Raw genomic sequence first — 18,990 nt, 5'->3', positions numbered from 1 at the left:
GGACCTGTATTCAGCATCCATAGGCGACAGTTCTGTTGTCTCTTTTCCCGGGCCCAGTGGGAGTTGGACAGGTTCCTTTATGATTGGACTTTCAGCCGGTGTGTCAGTTGCCGATATGTCCGTCTGGATCCGATCACTAAGAACCTCCTGGAACATGGGAAAGTCTCACCCCAGGATAAGGGGGTATGTATTTTTTAGGGCTATAGTAGCCACTACCTCAACCGTTTTGGCCTTTTAGGATAATTGGAAGTAGTCTGCTTGTACTCCGCAGTAGCTCCATGAATGCACAGCACCTTCACTTTAGGTAACCTTGCAGACACCTTTTGGAGTCAAAGAACTGGAGACTAATGTCAACTCGCTTTCCGAATCCACCAGGGCCGAAACAGCACGCCTATTCACCAGGACAGTCACTCGGAATGATGAAGGACTCCCCATGGGGGGAGACATAGCACAGCAACTAGGAAATGTTGACCTCCGCTGAGCCATAGTACAATCCATTGGTTCCTGTTGCTTTGGACATTCAGTGTGGAAGTGCCCAGGTTCATTACATTCAAAACGGACAGGTGGAGAAACTCTTCTTACTTGCTCTGCCAGCCGTGTTGTCAACTTTGGTTTGAGCAATAGCTTTGGATTCTCCTCTGGAGCCTTAGATATGCGTTGCAGTGCTGAGTAATGGTCTATCGTCATAGCAAATTCCTCATAAGACTGTGGATCTGCTTATAGCACCCATCTCTGCAAGCTCCTTTCCAGCCCATGGACACAATGGTCAATTGCCAGTATCTCCACCATGCGGCCAGGTGTATTGGTATTTGGCTGCTACCAACTCTATCACTTTAGAGAGATCAGCAATCTGTGAAAGACTCGATTTTCCTGGGAGATAACGCCAGTCATAGTAGCGCTGAGCTCTCCCTGCTCCAGTCACACCTCTCCGGCAGGCGCAGGCTGGGAGAGGGATGGCCGGGGGGCACACAGGCGGCCGCATCACGACAGGGGATGGGGCCGCGTGACGCGGCCCCATCCCCTGTCATGTGATGCGGCCACCTGTGCGCTGACACGGCCGCATCGGGGGGAAAACTATGTCTGACCCAGCGGCCCGGGGGGCGGTTGCCCCCCTGCCCAGCTCGCCCCTGCTCTCCGGGTCAACGTTTCAGCTTTTATTTCCTGATAGACAGCAGCCTGTTCATCAGATAAATCAACATAGGTACGCTGAGATTTACCGCTCAAATATGGCGCCAGCTTCTCCGCCCAGGTCCCTGGTGGCCATTTTAGTCTCGTGGCAACTTTCTCAAAAGCTCAAAGATATGCTTCCACATAATCTGAGGTGGTCATTTTCTGCAATACAGGCACCTCAGACACATCATGCACCTGCCTCACTTGTGATAGCTCTTTACACGAGAGCTTGGTATTCTCTATCTGAGCCTCTGCAACTTGAAGCATTTGGGCCTGCTGTGCTTGTTGTGCAGCAGCTACAGCTAGTAACGCCCCCTGCTGTTCCTGCTGACTAGTCACATTCACCAGAGCCCTCAAGAGTTTCTCCATATTGCTATTTTGGTGTGAAGGAAAATTAGACTTTTCTTCCCTAAGCATAAATTAAACAGACTTGTTTCTGGGAAAGGCTGTGTGTCACCTGCTTTGTGATTAAAGTTTGAATCACCCATAAACTCTACACATTTGCAGCAACGATTTTGTAATAAACAGTTTTACACATTTGCAAACAAACATTTGAAATAAGCAGGTTTTTGCAGTACTTGCAAACAACAACATAAAAACTTTATGAATTTGCTTTAGTGTTTAGAGATTGCAACACCTTTCGCATGCATCAAACAAACATTGTAGTCAGTAGGTTTTGCATAACTCACCACCCTGGATTTGTTGGCTTGGGGGACAGCAATGATCTAGCTGTCATTTGCACATCCCACAATGACACCATTTGGGAAAAGCATGCAAACAGATGGCTCCTCACACAGGCATTGCTGAAGTACTTTGATGTTTATTTACTTGTCAGGATGGATAAACAGGCTTGGTAGTGTCTTCAACAATCAAACTAAACATTCACAGAAATAAACAGTCCTATAGCCCTAAACGCTGGCTATCACAGTTAGGTCCCTAATTGGTAACTGGCCATTTTTTGGCAACAGTCTCCCACACACAGTTCAAACCCAGCTTTTTAAGCTTTCTGTCAGGCATTGCTCTGGCTGACTCCTTAATTAGACCAGGTGCTCCACCTGGTCTCCTGCTCTGTGTGCGCGTGCAGGTTTAACCCTCTCTGCACCTTTAAGCTGTGGTTTCGCAGGGAAACCACCACTCCTTCCTCTATTAGAAGGTGGCAAAGTGCCCCAATTGCCACTCATTGTAACCTCATACCAGAACATAAAAGTTAATGCCCATCCTGTGACACTAGACTAGTGTTGTGAATCCTCACACAGACACAGGACAAGAATGAATGTATACCCATCTGCTTATCTTCACTTAGTGACCATATAAGAACCAAACATTTCTCTGTGCAACTTAACACATCTGAAGGGGGGTGTAGTGCCAAAATATATTAGCATCTCTCCTTCAGAGGGTGATATTACACACAAAAAAGGGAGATTCCATCAGCGATACACACTATTCTAGAGATTACATTAACCCAATTAAAGCAGCAACCGTTTAATTGCAACTATGCATTAGGGCATTATTTCCAACAATTTACATAGACCATTAGTCATATACAGGAATGAGTTAAATCTACCCATATTCCAACCAGCACAAACTCAGCTAATAACATCCAACCAGGTGACAGGATCCTTGTCAAAAGTACGTCTGACCTTCACTTGTCCAAGCCATTTGAAAGGTCTCTTACAAGTGCTACTGATAACCACCAGAACTGTGAGGGTCACAAACAATAAATCTTGGTTACATGCTTTACATTCCCATCTGATATTTTCCTGGTGAACGGATCCCCTGCACCTGCTACCACTGGACCATGATGAAAAGCAAATGGCTTTAGAATGAGGCAAGATGTCTGTTCTGGAACAGGTTTTATATTTTAGTTTTTCTCGTGTTTTACAGAAATGTCTTTTTGCCTAGACTAGGTTTTTGCTATTTTATTCTCCTGCATTGAAACTAAGCTTGTTTTCAAACCCTCTCTACTAAGTTGATTTGGGTATAGGACACGCTAATATTGAAACTGAACCCGGGGTGAGATTAAAGTGAGACATACTGTTATTGACTGTTACACTTCTATCACTACTGTGCACTCCTTCTCTATATATATATATATAATTTGTAATCTCACCATCTGGTGTATTAGACTTGACCCTGTTACACAGTCTCACAACACTGGTGGAGGAGCAACTCTAATTAGATGGTCAGCAAGAGGTACCACGTAAGAGTTACATGACCAATGGTGAAGTCTAATTTAGTAAAAGATGTGTCCCTTCCTGTGGCTATTCCCAGACCATGGTGTCATACATGAAGGATCAGCCAAGCCTCTCAGGACAGTAGTGTGTGAGGCAGAGCTGTAACGAGGGCGGTGCAACCACCCAGCATGTAAGCCCTAGGGGGCGCAATTGCAGTCTATTTGCCCAAGCACCTCCAGCCCCCCTAGGAACTTATGGAAGCGGTGCATGCCACCGCAGGAGAAATAGAAATGGCATCTGGCTCTCTGACATCTGCTCTCTGCAGCGTCGCTTATGTCACAATGCTGTCAGTGGAACGAGACGAGCCAGAAAAAAGAGAAAGCAGAACGGAATAAAAAATAATCAGAGAAGCGGACATAAAGAAGCATATAGAAGAAGAGAAGCTGAGAAGGTAAATTACTCCAGAGGGGAGTGGGAGAGTTATTGGTGGTGTGGGGGGGGGGGGTGTTGGGGGAAAGAGCAGAGATGCCTGGGGTGCGTGGCAGAATTGCAGGAACAAAAAGCCAGTGGCAATTCTCCTTTACAACTGAGGGATAGAGGGGCACTGGGAGGATAAGTGAGGGGGGCTGTGGGTTGTAGAATTTAAGAAACAAAAGACCAGTGACCCTTCCTGTTTTGTATACAATATAGATGCCAGCTATATCCACATTTGCATTATTCCTGATAATCTGCTATACCTGGAAATCTGTTTATTCTCTGACCTGGTCTGTGTTCACATTGCATCACCTGAACTGTGTTTTCTCTGCAATAATGCAATAAACAGTTTAATGTTTTCATCATAGTTGCCTTCTCTCCCGGAATGTCCGGGAGACTCCCGAATTTTTAGGAGTTCTCCCGAACTCCCGAGAGAGCAGGCAAAAATCCTGGATCCAGATTTCGGCATTGTTGAAGATGGCGGGGCTAAACGCGTCATCGTGGCCCTGCCCCCTGCTGCGATTGGCTAAAATTGCCTGAGATTGACAGGGTGCGGAGTCCAATGGTACCCCGTGCGTGGCCACGCCCCCCTCGACGGACCCCCTCCCGGAAAGCTGCCTACAAAACTAGGCAAGTATGGTTTTCATCATATATCTGGCTCGATGTCTATAATTTCAAGACCTAGTTTGTGGAACAGATTTGTAACAACTAGACACCAATTTCTCCATAGTTCTAGCTGAAACTACTACTTTTTGGATGTTCGCTGCCTGTTAAACTTCTGAATACAAAGCACCTTCTTTCCTCTGAGACTAGTTAAAACCAGTGAGCTGCACATATAGAAATGTCTTTGTACTAACAGTGATCTTTGTATGAATGTTATCTACAGAACAGAACAGACTTGCATGAGTCACTTACAATCCTTTATATCACATTCCACTCTTTGTGACTTATTGAAGCTATTGGTAGTTTAACTATAAAGGCAAATCCTTAACTGCTTTTTTTTCTACAACATTTTATATAACAACGGATTACAATCTTAAAAATTATATAAATCATAATTAATACAATGATTTCATGTAATAAACTATGAAAAATACCACTGATCCAATATCCCCGGCAAGAAAATCAATTAGCAGGGTTTAACCAATTTAGCCAATTAGGCCAGTTTAGTGTCTTGCAATAAGTTTGTCTGGGATTTATTGGCAACATACAGAAGTGTTCCATCTGAAATTGGTGAATTGATATAAATCCAGCAATTTAAAATGTATGTGTATAAGAGCATTATGCAACTTGTCTACTAAATGTTTATGTAGCTCCCTCTTTCCTCTGTTCCATGATATTTGTGAGACCCAAACCACAAGATCACCAGAAGAGGGCACACAATCTACTTCCAGGCCATTAATCAGCAATCAGAATCATCCAGCTGGAAAAGAAATAGACAGGATTAAATGTTCCTTCTAGTAATACTAAATATGTATCACCAAGACCTGAAGATACTATATCTCCTATCTTCTTTTTCTTTTGTGTCCTCACCGGCATCACCCATACTTGGCATTCTGTCTGATGTTCACTGGTTTTCACTACTACATAAACTGAATCATGTACCATTAATAAATGTTATTTATGTAATATTTGTCCCTTCTCCACATACCACCATTGATTATTATTATTATTATTATCATTTGTTAGGCGCCACAAGGTTTCCGCAGCGCCGCACATAGTACAAACAGTAGACTATACAGGGTATAACAGTACAGAACAATAAACAAAAGTACCAGTACTTCAGAAACTCCAGGCAGGCAGATGCAATAGACACGGAGCAGAAGAACAGGTATGGAGACAGGAGGGAAGAGGGCCCTGCTCAAGCGAGCTTACATCCTAAGGGAGGGTTAAACAGACCCAAGTGTCTCTTTCTGCTACTTTCAGAGATGTGGTGCTGGTCATAAACACTTGGGGCTAGATTTACTAAACTGCGGGTTTGTAAAAGTGGAGATGTTGCCTATAGCAACCAATCAGATTCTAGCTTTCATTTATTTAGTGCATTCTACAAAATCACAGCTAGAATCTGATTGGTTGCTATAGGCAACATCTCCACTATTTCAAACTTGCAGTTTAGTAAATATACCCCTTGGTACGGGCCTTTTCGCCTGTCTGTTAAACAACTTGAGCATAGGAAATTGCAGTTCATAACATATTCCCTCAGTCCAACATCAGGACAGTTAATGTCTAGCATATCTGTAATCTGTTGCTGTCTCATCTAATTACTTCTCTTTATAAGATATTGAACAGTCACTTCATTGTTATATGGTAAATCATCTTGAAGCTCTACCATCAAGTGAGGTTGTCTGTTAACCTGTCACCTTTTTAGATACTTTTCAAGAGGTGGTCTAGGGGTATATCTAATGTTGTGGAGTACTAGTGGCAATGTTTTCAGCCACGCTAATTCAGTTTCAGCCATCATCTTACTCAATTTGTTCTTGATAATACCATTTACCCTCTCTACTTTGCCACTGGCTTGTGGCCTATAGGGAGTGTAAGTTAATATCAATACCCATGAGCTTACACATAAGTTGAAAGACATCCGTAGTTGAAAGACATCCGTAGAAAAATGTGTACACCGATCACTTTCAATGATTTTGGAGACAGCGAACTTGCCAACAAAATCCTAAATGATTTTCTTAACAGTAAAAGCTAGCATTATTAAAAGTTAAATAAGCCTTTACCCAGTTAGAGATTACATACTAATACATACTTGAGATACCTGAAGGGTAATATTTGGATGAAGTAGATTTGTATGATCTAGAAAGGTCCATCTGTACGAGGAATGTGGGATGGCTCTGTGGGTATCTCTCTTCCCAAATTCTTTCTCAGACATGTAAGACAAGACATTGCTTTCTTACTAGCCTATGAAGAGAAACCCGATGCACACCAATATGCTCTTACCAATTTGCACATAGCTTCCTTACCCAGATTAGTCAAACCATGGGCTGCTTCTGCTAAACTTTGAAGATATGCCTTGGGTGCCACTGGCCTACTTTGTCCATCTTTCCAGAGGACTTTTGCACACATCCCTTCGACTTCCAGACAGGCTTCTCCTGTAGGGAACACAAATCTTGTATTTTTATCAATTTCTTTACACGAGGAGGTTCAAAAGTGATTAATTTGATCATATTTGTTTTTCTTACAAGTGAGCCTGTTGCTTTTTTAGCTGACTCATCTGCTCTGTCATTACAAAATGATATGACTCTTATATGTGTGTTATTTATACTTGATAATGGTTCCTTCCTTGGGTAGTTGTATCTCTATCAGAAGTCAATGTATGTGATGTGAGTGCGCTACTGGTGTCCTGCAACTGTCATAAAGTTCATAAGTCGCCATAGAGCCCCAAACTCACGCACTGTCCTAAAAGCATACCTAAAGTCACTGTATATATTAACTGATTTACCCTCTGCCAACTCACATGCCCTTCTCAATCTCACTAGTTCAACTACTTGGCTAAGTGGGTTGGGCCAAGGGGTTCAGCTTTTATAGCACCTTCGTCATCTACAACAACATAACCAATGCGTACCTTTCCTGTGTCCTTATGTCTATGACAACTCCCATTTGCAAAATGTCTGCAGCGCCATACTGGAAGAAACAATAGGACAGTACAAGGTAAAACAGCATGGTACAACAGTTAACACTATAACTCAGGGAGCTCAAAGCACAACTAAAAGAAACGGTGAGGGATATTCAGCACAAGCTGGAAACCTGTGCCCAAGAGGGTGGGCACAGGTAACAGGTTAAGAAACATTGTAAGTTGGAGAGAAAAGCAAGAGAGGAATCAATGGGCAGAAGGCCAAAGAAGGAGGTGGGCAGAGTAGCTGGAGAGCAAAGTTAAAAGTGGTGGAAACAGGAGGAGAAAGGGCCCTGCTCCATGGACCTTATTATTATTATTATCCTTTATTTTTAGGCGCCACAAGGGTTCCGCAGCGCCGTACACTGCACTAACAGTAGACTATACAGGGTAAGACATTACTGAACAATAAATACCAAAACTTCAGAGGCTCCAGGCAGGATAATGTAGTAAGGACGGAGCAGAAGAACAGGTATGGAAACAGGAGGGAAGAGGGCCCTGCCCAAATGAGCTTACATCCTAAGGGAGGGTGAACAAGACTCAGGCACAAAGGGAGTCAGTTGACGCATATGGGAGGGAGAAGGGACCGGGAGGAGAGAGGGGATAATGGGTTAGGTGGAAGAATGGTAGGCTTTAAGGAACAGGTGAGTTTTAAGTGCCCGTTTGAAGGAGCTCAGATTGGGAGAGAGACGGATGGAGTGAGGGAGGTCGTTCCAGTGAAGAGGGGCTGCACGGGAGAAGTCCTATATTCTGGAGTGGGAAGAGGTGACAAGGGTAGAGGAGAGGCGACGGTCATTTGCCGAGCGCAGGGAGCGGGCAGGAGTGTGAACGGAGAGGAGGTTAGAGATATAAGGGGCAGTAGACTGAGAAAGAGCCTTGTACGTGGTGGTCAGGAGTTTGAAAAGGACCTTACCATCTAAAGGAAGGGAAAGACATAACGAAGACACAAAGGGTGAAAAGGGGACAGAGTCACGTGGAGCAAGATAGGGAGGGGGAAGAAGGGATGAGAGGGAGAGGTAACAGACAAGGTGGGTAGTTCAGCGGATGATCGACTTTAAGAAAAGGTGAGCTTTTAATGAGCATTTGAAGCTGCACAGATTGGGGGATGTTCTGAGAGAGCAAGGGAGATCATTCCAGTGAAGGGGGGGGGGCAGTGCAGGAGAAGTCTTGAATACGAGAGTGAGAAGAGGTAATCAGAGGGGAGAAGAGCTGATGATCATTGGCCGATCGCAGTGGGCAGGATGGAGTGTGAATAGAGATGAGAATGGAAATCTAGGGAGCAGCGGAGTTGGCAAGGGCCTTGTATGTGAGGGTGAGGAACTTAAAAAGGATTCTGTAGGGGAAATTGAGCTAGTGTAGGGAGTGGAGACAGAAGTGGAGCAGCGAGAAAAGAAGATTACTATCACACGCCAGGCCCACCAATTACTCGGTCGGATCCCGGCTTACCTGTCTGCCCCGCTCCTCCTCCACTTGCCGGCAAGCAGCGCCATCTTGAAATTGGGCCTGCGCAATTAAATCTCTTGTGCGTTGGAATTACAATAATCGCTTTTTGCAATTAATATGTGTCCCGTGACTTAATGAACGTAATATACGCTATTAAAGCAAACAAATGCTGTGCATAGCAATCGCAAAACAGGACTATGTAACAGAGCATTACCTTCGTCCCTAGATTCGCTCCAGTTTCTCCATAGAGACTCTCAATGCAGGAATTCGATTTATCAACACAAGAGTTAAAATTAAGTATAGAACGATAAGTGTTCTTACCTTCCTTGACGTTTCCACCCTTTGCTAATAAACCGAAATCTACATGTCTGCGAATCCTTGGGTAGAGTGGAGCCCACATTTTCGAGCCCCAAAGCTGTTACGTCCATAACAATTATCATCAGTTAAGATTGTCCGCATGGATCGCTGTGGTTCCAAAGTCACAACTTAATGGAGATAACAATTATCACAACCATCTCCATTAAGTTGTGATTTGTATATTGTGCTTCATCTACCTCTCAATTTCCCTAGTATATAAATCTTATTATAATTGAATCTATGAGAATATTTATATGTACATTTTATGATAAACTTATGTGACCTATCATCATCATCATCATTTATTTATATAGCGCCAACATATTCCGTAGTGCTTTACAATTGGGGACAAACGTAATAAACTAATAAACAAACTGGGTAAAACAGACAAAGAGGTGAGAAGGCCCTGCTTGCAAGCTTACAATCTATGGGACAATGGGAGATTGACACATGAGGTTAAGTCTACATTTTGCACCTTGGCCCAGCCAGACTGCAAAGGTAAGGTGACTTATAAGCTAAATGATCCTGTCACACAACAATGTTGGTCCGGGGGTAGTTGTCTTCTGTGAAATTGTGTAACAGGCTAAAGGTAGTGAGGTTAAGATGGTGGTTGAGGAATATTATAAGCTTGTCTGAATAGGTAGGTTTTCAGAGAACGCTTGAAAGTTTGTAGAACAGAGGAGAGTCTTATTGTGCGAGGGAGAGAGTTCCATAGAGTGGGTGCAGCACGAAAAAAGTCCTGTAACCGGGAATGGGAGGATGTAATGAGGGTGGATGAGAGACGCAGATCTTTTGCAGAACGGAGTTGCCGAGTTGGGAGATATTTTGAGACAAGAGAGGAGATGTATGTTGGTGCAGCTTTGTTGATGGCCTTGTAGGTTAGTAAAAGTATTTTATATTGGATTCGGTAGAAGACAGGCAGCCAGTGTAGAGACATACAGAGTGATTCAACAGAGGAATAGCTATTTGCAAGGAAAATCAGTCTTGCCGAAGCATGCAAAATAGATTTTAGGGGTTTGAGTCTGTTTTTGGGAAGACCAGTAAGGAGGGAATTGCAATAGTCAATGCGGGAGATGATTAGTGCATGAATTAAGGTTTTAGCAGTGTCTTGTGTGAGATATGTGCGGATTCTGGAAATGTTCTTTAGATGTATGTAACATGATTTAGATATAGAGTCAATGTGGGGAACAAAGGATAGGCGTGAATCAAGGATTACACCTAGGCAGCGAGCTTGTGGGGTGGGATTTATGGTCATGTTATCAACAGAGATAGAAATGTCAGGTATGCTCTTGTTGGCGGGTGGGAATATTATTAACTCTGTTTTAGAAAGATTAAGTTTGAGTTGACGAGAGGACATCCAAGATGAAATGGCAGAAAGACAGTCAGTTACACGGGACAACACAGATGTCGAGATATCAGGAGAGGATAGATAGATTTGGGTATCATCCGCATAGAGATGATACTGAAAGCCAAAGGAACTTATTAGATTTCCAAGAGAAGCGGTATAGATAGAGAACAGCAGAGGACCTAGCACCGAGCCTTGTGGTACTCCAACTGATAGGGGAAGCGGAGCAGAGGTGGCTCCAGAGAAATTAACAGTGAAAGAGCGATTAGAGAGGTAAGATGAGAACCAGGATAGAACTGTGTCTTGAAGACCTAGGGATTGCAGCGTTTGTATGAGAAGAGAGTGGTCAACGGTGTCAAATGCAGCCGAGAGATCAAGGAGAATTAGGAGAGAGTAATGGCGTTCAGTCTTAGCAGTGATCAGATCATTAACAACCTTGGTCAGCGCAGTCTCTGTGGAGTGTTGAGAACGAAAGCCAGACTGAAGAGGATCCAACAGGTTGTTTGCGGAAAGAAAGCGTGTGAGGCGAGTGTAGGCAAGTCTCTCTAGAAGCTTGGAGGGGCAAGGGAGCTGAGAGATGGGACGGTAATTTGAGAGAGAGTTTGGGTCGGAGTTTTGTTTTTTTAGAATAGGAGTAATCACTGCATGCTTGTATAGTGATGGAAAGATGCCAGTAGAGAGTGAGAGATTACAGATTTGAGTTAGAGGTGAAATGAGCACAGAAGACAGGGATCTACCAATTTGCGAGGGAATAGGATCAAGAGGACAGGAGGTAGAGTAGGAAGATAAGAAGAGCGTAGAAATTTCCTCTTCATTTGTGGGGTCAAATGAAGAAAGGGTGTCAGAGGGTAGTGGGAAGGAAATGAGCTGATGGCTTGTTGAGGAAGAGGATACCATTTCTAGTCTGATCTTGTCAATCTTGTCCTTGAAGTAGGAAGCAAGATCCTGAGCACTGATAGTAGATGGAGGGTTCGGGGTGGGAGGATTGAGAAGATGATTAAATGTATTGAAAAGGCGTTTGGGGTTAGAAGCCTGAGCATAGATAAGAGATTGAAAGTATGTTTGTTTTGCAGTGTCCAGAGCATTTCGATAGGAGTGGTAGACAGAAGTATATGTGAAGAAGTCATTAGAGCTTCGAGATTTACGCCAGTGACGTTCTGCTTTACGGGACAGTTTTTGAAGATTTCGTGTTGCTTTGGTGTGCCACGGTTGACATCGAAGTCGACGTGTAGTCGACCTATGAACTTGTATCAGGCAGACTTCCTGTATAAAAGAGAGCCAGTTTGTCCTATCCTTGAAAAAGATCTGTTTTAAGAGGTTCGAAACGCGTTGGTACAAAAGGGCTACAAAATCTGGAGTCTAACAGGATCCCATTGATGCCATCTGAAGTGCCAGAGAAGTGGTGATTGTGCAGAACCCCGGGGATTTATAACAACATGCCTATATCCATTTTCATCTGGTAGGGATCCTCATATACTATGTTTCAGCCTTGTAAATAATTTTTAGTTTTTTTTTTTTATGTGTGCTATGTATGTACAATAAAAGTGTATTTTAGTCAAAACAGTATCACGCTAGATCCATTTTATATCTCCTTTTTCCATATTGGAACTGAGGGATTGTACCTGGAAAGAATCCTTAATATTTCCATGGAGGGAAGATAAAAGACCCAAAGAAATTAGATATCAAGCCCTATATAATTTTTCCTCTTGTGTTTTCACTTAAGGATTCGAGTGCTGACGGATTAGACAACACATCACATTGAAATTATTTGAGCACTGAAGGCGATTTTATATTGTCTAGTAAGTAGAACCACAAAGGAGAGAAACTGTGGTGGTATAAATCATATGGATTGAATTACATCTAAGAAGAACACTATAATAATTTAATTCATCTTATGTGAAATAACTTGGTTCAAACAATGTTACACTATGTTATATTTATATTTTTTCTCATGTAATGTATCACTTCTATGCAACACAGAGGGAAAGATCAGAATATTGTGATATATGGATCTACCAGTCATCTGAATATAAGTATTTTTTCACCCTATTTATTTATGTTTGTTTTTATGTTTGTATTTGATCATTGCGCTAATTTCGTGTCAGGTATCATATTGCTGAGATATCATTTACCACTAACCTGTAGACCAATGTGAATACACTCAGTGGCGTTGAACACTCTTATACATTCATTATAAACTCCTGTACTTGCTTAAGGACATTAGAATATAGTATCGGGTTTGATACTTCAACAACTCTTGCGCAGTACTGGACCATGGGCTAGCTCTGATCCAAGTAGGCAGTGGTCTGGCAAGCTCCTCCTTTCCCCCTAACAACCTATTTCTAAGCTTTTCAAACATTTTCTAAACATACATATTCTTTAACTATGTGCAACACTTGAATAGTTAAAGAACAAAGTCACAAAAACAAATGATATGCTCAATAAAAAACATACATATTCTTAAACTATGTACTACACTTCTACAGTTAACAAAATCAATATGTTTCAGCATAAATCTGTTTTTTCACAACACAGTTAAAGAGTCACTTTATAAGTGCAATAATAATAGCAACACACAAGACAAACACAATACACAGTTATTGAACATTACCCCTCTGCGCAGATTTCACAAAATTAATCCTGCCAGCTACGCCATTTGTATCAGTTTGCAAGTTTACATTCATGAAATACTAGCACAAAGAAAGAATGATACACTCACAAACTATGTATAAGAAAAATATTTAATAATTAATATGACAATTAAAATACTTAGCTTCGATAGGTGGTTAGACACACACTTAATTCCTCAAATTTACAGCATAGAGACCCCACATTCAAGTTGAATCATGCACAGCCTTCCTGACTCACCAGCAAGGTCTAAAGAAGGTCCAAACTATGCCATCCTTAAATAATCCTTTTTCTGATACTAAAGTGAATTGAACTGATGCAATATGGGCAGTTGATGGCAGTATTATTCTGAGTAAAACAGCTAAGTTTGTAAGAATACACAAATACTCTCTGCCTGTTGTAAAACGAACATTACCTTAAGTTGGTAAATAACCACTGTCTGTCTGAGTTCTAAATTACTTAAAGAGCTGAGTTGAAGGACATAGTCCACTGCACTAGGATTGGGAAAAACTTGGCCATAAAAGTAAATAATGTTACGAAACATCACAGACTTAGTATCTGTCCATAAAGAGACACATAGAAATCAATGATAGACTCCATCTTGTTTCTTAATAAAAGGAAAATACCATACTGCTACACCCCCATCACCCCTCGACCCCAGTACGTCGCACTCACAGACACCCTTCTCTCTCCCTGCCCTCTTCTACTGGGAGACATCTCCCCTCCAGCACCCAGCTGTGTCATCCTATGTATCTCAGTGCGGGGGGAGGGGGACCATAAATGTTACTGGGTGCAGCCATTGTGGTGTGGTCTTGTTATATCAGAGGGAAATAACTTGGATGTCATTGATCCCTCAGGATAGAGTGAAGAGGTGAATGTACTTTAGGACGTATATCAGTACAGAACAAGTAATGTCTTACAGCTGATGACTGACAGATATGTGACAGTAATTTTCCTCTCCTCCACTCAGGAGGTAACAGGCAGCCTAGTCCCAAGTAACAATCAGCAGCTGCATCTAAGAGATATTGTGGTAGTCACAGTAATTCCTACTGTATAATCCTCATAATACTTATATCCTCATCATTCATCACCTATTTTATTTTACCTGTGTTATGTTTATCGTTATATCTCATTATATCTATGTAGGTACATAACCTGCCAGTCACTGCGTCCTCTCACCCGGAAGATGTTACCTGACATCCGGTCTGTGCGTTTCACCGACTTCCAGTCAGTGCGTTCCACCTGACATCCGGTCTGTGCGTTCCACCGACTTCCTGTATGTGCGGTCCACCTGACTTCCGGCAAGTGCGTTTCAACTGATCTTCGCTGCCTGTGTTCTTCTACATACCGGAACTGATCTTTTATCTATTGTAACATCAACTTCCGGGTGACCTTAGAGTAGGAGGAGTCAGAGAGGTGACTGCTGTGTCCGCACCAGGTAATTATGTTATTATTATTATACATTATTATACAGGGGGAGCAGCCTCTGGTGTCCTGTGAGTATAATACGTGTGAGCTGACTGGGGCCCTGTTATTATAACACAGTTTGAGGTGTAATTAGTGTAATACAGTTGCAGCAGCCTCTGGTGTCCTGATATAATACATTTAGAGTAGGCTTTGATCTCATACCCCACCTGGGTGCTCCAGAGTGATACCAGTGTGACCTGTGTATAGTGATCAGTGGATTATTGGTGACATGTGTATAGTGATCAGTGGATTATTGGTGACCTGTGTATAGTGATCAATGGATTATTGGTGACCTGTGTATAGTGATCAGGGGATTATTGGTGACCTGTGTATAGTGATCAATGGATTATTGGTGACCTGTGTATAGTGATCAATGGATTATTGGTCACCTGTGTATAGTGATCAGTGGATTATTGGTGACCTGTGTATAGTGATCAATGGATTATTGGTGACATGTGTATAGTGATCAGTGGATTATTGGTGACCTGTGTATAGTGATCAATGGATTATTGGTGACCTGTGTATAGTGATCAAAGGATTATTGGTGACCTGTGTATAGTGATCAATTAATTATTGGTGACATGTGTATAGTGATCAATGGATTATTGGTGACATGTGTATAGTGATCAATGGATTATTGGTGACATGTGTATAGTGATCAATGGATTATTGGTGACCTGTGTATAGTGATCAGTGGATTATTGGTGACCTGTGTATAGTGATCAATGGATTATTGGTGACCTGTGTATAGTGATCAATGGATTATTGGTGACCTGTGTATAGTGATCAATGGATTATTGGTGACCTGTGTATAGTGATCAATGGATTATTGGTGACGTGTATAGTGATCAATGAATTATTGGTGACATATATAGTGATCAATGGATTATTGGTGACGTGTATAGTGATCAATGAATTATTGGTGACATATATAGTGATCAATGAATTATTGGTGACCTGTGTATAGTGATCCGTGGATTATTGGTGACCTGTGTATAGTGATCCGTGGATTATTGGTGACCTGTGTATAGTGATCAATGGATTATTGGTGACCTGTGTATAGTGATCAGTGGATTATTGGTGACCTGTGTATAGTGATCAGTGAGGCATTATCTCACTTCTTGGCCCCTAATCAGTGGGCAGCTAGGCCGCTTATCTCTATCACTTTCTTTAGTTGCGGCACACACAAATACAAATATCTTTTATTGATGAGGTTCCCTCCTCAGCCAGTCACTGTGATCTGTCTCTCTTCTTCTCTGAGCCTCTCTCTCTCTGTTCCAGGCATGCTCAGATAAAGGTTAAGTCCACCAGGACCACACCTCCTCTAGATAGCCCAACTCATGCTTTCCCCATATGTATGTATGTATGTCTGTCTGTATATAAGGGGTAATATGTCTTTCAAAGAGCTGTAGCCACATTGGGCGAGACAGAAGGGGAAAGGTCAGGTTAGAAGAGATAGAGGTGGTACTGGAGGCCGAATAAGCGAATTTGTTCACCTATAGAAGAGCAGAGGGCCGGGAACAGAGTCTTTTGGGACCCCGTCGATATGGTAGTAGAGGGGATGATGATCAGTCATTTGACTGATGGGATATTAAATCTCACCCTGGAGATCACCTACCTGCTGACTGGAGAGGTGAGAGATTCTGTGACATCATTTATAGAAACCGTTATATCAGAATCTTACAACTTACCTCTCCTGCAGCTCCTGTCACCTTCAGTGGTCCGGCTACTCTTAGTCCTCTGTTATCCTCCAGCTCCCAACACAACGTCATCTTGCTGTTTACACTAATCTGTCCAAAGCAGGTGATTCATCTGTGGGGTCCGGCCATAGACAGAGGACACAAATTGGTGGCTCTACTGAAGATGGCAGAAGCTGCACCCATCTCAGATATTCACTCCACTTTCCTAGGAAATGGTTACATTCGAAAATACATTGTTTTGTAAAAATTAGACGTTTTCCACAATTAACCCCTAAAAATAATAACTCTGAGTTGGTGTTTTTTTTTGTTTACTTATTTATTGATGTATCCCTCAATACACAGGAGTACATAGTAGTGAAGAAGACATCTGATGAGCCTGTGATACTCAGTAGTCATCTCCGTGTGTCAGAAAGATTGAGCAGGACCCAGAATCCTGCCCAAGTCACAGTTCCTCCACCTCACTCACTGATACATGAGAAAAACAATGACCAGAAGATCCTGCAACTAACCAACAAGATCATTCAGCTGCTGACTGGATAGGTGACTGCTGGGAATGGGACATTATACAGTAACACCAGGGAATGTGTCTGTGTGATGACTGTATCATTGTGTGTGTCAGGATGTCAATGTCTATTTCTCCATGCAGGAGTGGGAGTATTTAGAAGGAGACAAGGCTCTGTACAAGGACGTGATGATGGAGAATCACCAGACCCTCATGTCATGGGGTAAGAGTAGACTATTATTCATTGTACAAGAGAAAGCAGTTTTGAGGGCCACCTACCTACACACATTAAGTCACATAAAAACAATGTATTCAGTCACAATGTGTCTCCTACAGATGGATCCAGTAACAGAAACACCCCAGAGAGATGTCTCCGTCCACTTTTGTCAGATGATTGTACGGAGGAAAATCATATTATCCCACAAGACTATCAGGTAGATAATGTTTAGGGTCTCACCAAATACCAAAGTGACTATTCACTATATGATCTGTAGGGCAGCTGTGTGTGTGTCTTATACACTGATATTCTTCTGGTTAATCTCAAATAATTTAATCAGACATTATTAAAGTAGTATTTTATTGCTTTGTGGGTAATTTAGGGTGATAATCTGGCTGATATTAAGGCAGAAGATATAAAGAGAGAAGAAGAGACGTATGTGAGGGGTGATCAACAGGAAATCCCTACAGATATCCGCACAGGTGAGTACTACATCAATCTCTTATTCTACATCCTCCTCTGTCTGTACAAACTAATGAGGAATAAGTATCTGCCCAGTGGGGTAGTCAGGAACCATCAGTCCCTATTATACTTCTGTTCTCCTCCTCACATCATATCATTGTGAGCTACCAGCCCAGAGATCTGACCAGTCTCCTCCCCCCACACTCTCTGGTGATTCCTATTTATCAGTACAAGGGAGGTCACCATAGTGATTCAATAGCTGAATGAGACTCTGTGTGACATTATCCATGATCCTCCCTGTGCACTAATAACAGTAATAATATTTTTATATGTTGTTCTCAGTAATGATCACATTCTCTTAATGTTATTTGATCCAAGCTGTATACTAGCACTACAACTACCAATGCAGAGCCGGATTTAGACCTCATAGGGCCCTAGGCAGGATACTGTTTTTGGGCCCCCTCCCTGAAACAATCCATAGCACTATATTTTTGCAGCCTACCATATACCCCTATAGTTACGTAGATATGAAAGCATGTGCCGCCAAAGGAGGTGAGGGCGTGGCTTGCATCTTTGGGGCGTACCTAACATCTGAAAAGAGCAAGGCCACCCTGCTGCAGAAAAAGGCACCCCTAAATAATTACCAAGCAGTCCCGTTTTTTTAAGTAGTTGGGTCAAAACAACTTAATAAATATTGAAGTCAGGGCAGAAATACTTACTTAAGTTGTTTGCAAAAATAATACGCATAAATCCAAGTATGTGCTCTTGTCACTTTTGTCCCTCTATCATCACACTGTGTCCCTTCATTGTCACTTTTTCCCCTTCACAATATCACATGTGCCCTTTCACCATCACCTCTGTGCCCATCACCATCACCACCTCTGTACCAATCACCATCACCACCTCTGTGCCCACCATCACCACCTCTGTGCCAATCACCATCACCACCTCTGTGCCCATCACCACCTCCGTGCCCTTCACCATCACCACCTCTGTGCCCTTCACCATCACCACTTCTGTGCCAATCACCATCACCACCTCTGTGCCTCTTCACCATCACCACCTCTGTGCCCTTCACCATCACCACCACCTCTGTGCCAATCACTATTACCAATTCTGTGCCCCTTCACCATCACCACCTCTGTGCCCTTCACCATCACCACTTCTGTGCCAATCACCATCACCACCTCTGTGCCTCTTCACCATCACCACCTCTGTGCCCTTCACTATCACCACCTCTGTGCCCATCACCATATCTGTGCACATTACCACCTCTTTGCCAATCACAATCACCAATTCTGTGCCCCTTCACCATCACCACCTCTGTGCCAATCACCACCTCTGTGCCCTTCACCATCACCACCTCTGTGCCCATCAGCACCCGACCCCCCTCCCCCGATTCGCGGCACCCGACCCCGCCTCCCCCGCACAAGTG

At 42.8% G+C, this 18,990-nt stretch overlaps 2 protein-coding genes across 3 annotated transcripts in view; one reads left to right on the top strand and one right to left on the bottom strand.

Moving 5' to 3' along the window:
• LOC142159791 (uncharacterized) overlaps positions 1-18,990 on the bottom strand; it is a 1,176,369-nt gene that overhangs the window by 908,920 nt on the left and 248,459 nt on the right. The window lies entirely within an intron of this gene.
• Positions 1-18,990, top strand: part of LOC142160636 (uncharacterized) — a 39,140-nt gene that overhangs the window by 7,604 nt on the left and 12,546 nt on the right. The window contains exons 4-5 of the mRNA XM_075215499.1: positions 16,377-16,477; positions 17,021-17,099. Coding sequence (XP_075071600.1) covers positions 16,377-16,477; positions 17,021-17,099 — 180 coding nt within the window. The remainder of the gene's footprint in view (positions 1-16,376; positions 16,478-17,020; positions 17,100-18,990) is intronic.

The sequence above is a fragment of the Mixophyes fleayi genome, chromosome 6, assembly GCF_038048845.1.
Source record: "Mixophyes fleayi isolate aMixFle1 chromosome 6, aMixFle1.hap1, whole genome shotgun sequence".
Lineage (NCBI taxonomy): Eukaryota > Metazoa > Chordata > Amphibia > Anura > Limnodynastidae > Mixophyes > Mixophyes fleayi.
Note: the sequence above shows the minus strand (reverse complement) of the source record. Positions and strands in the feature narration are given on the sequence as shown.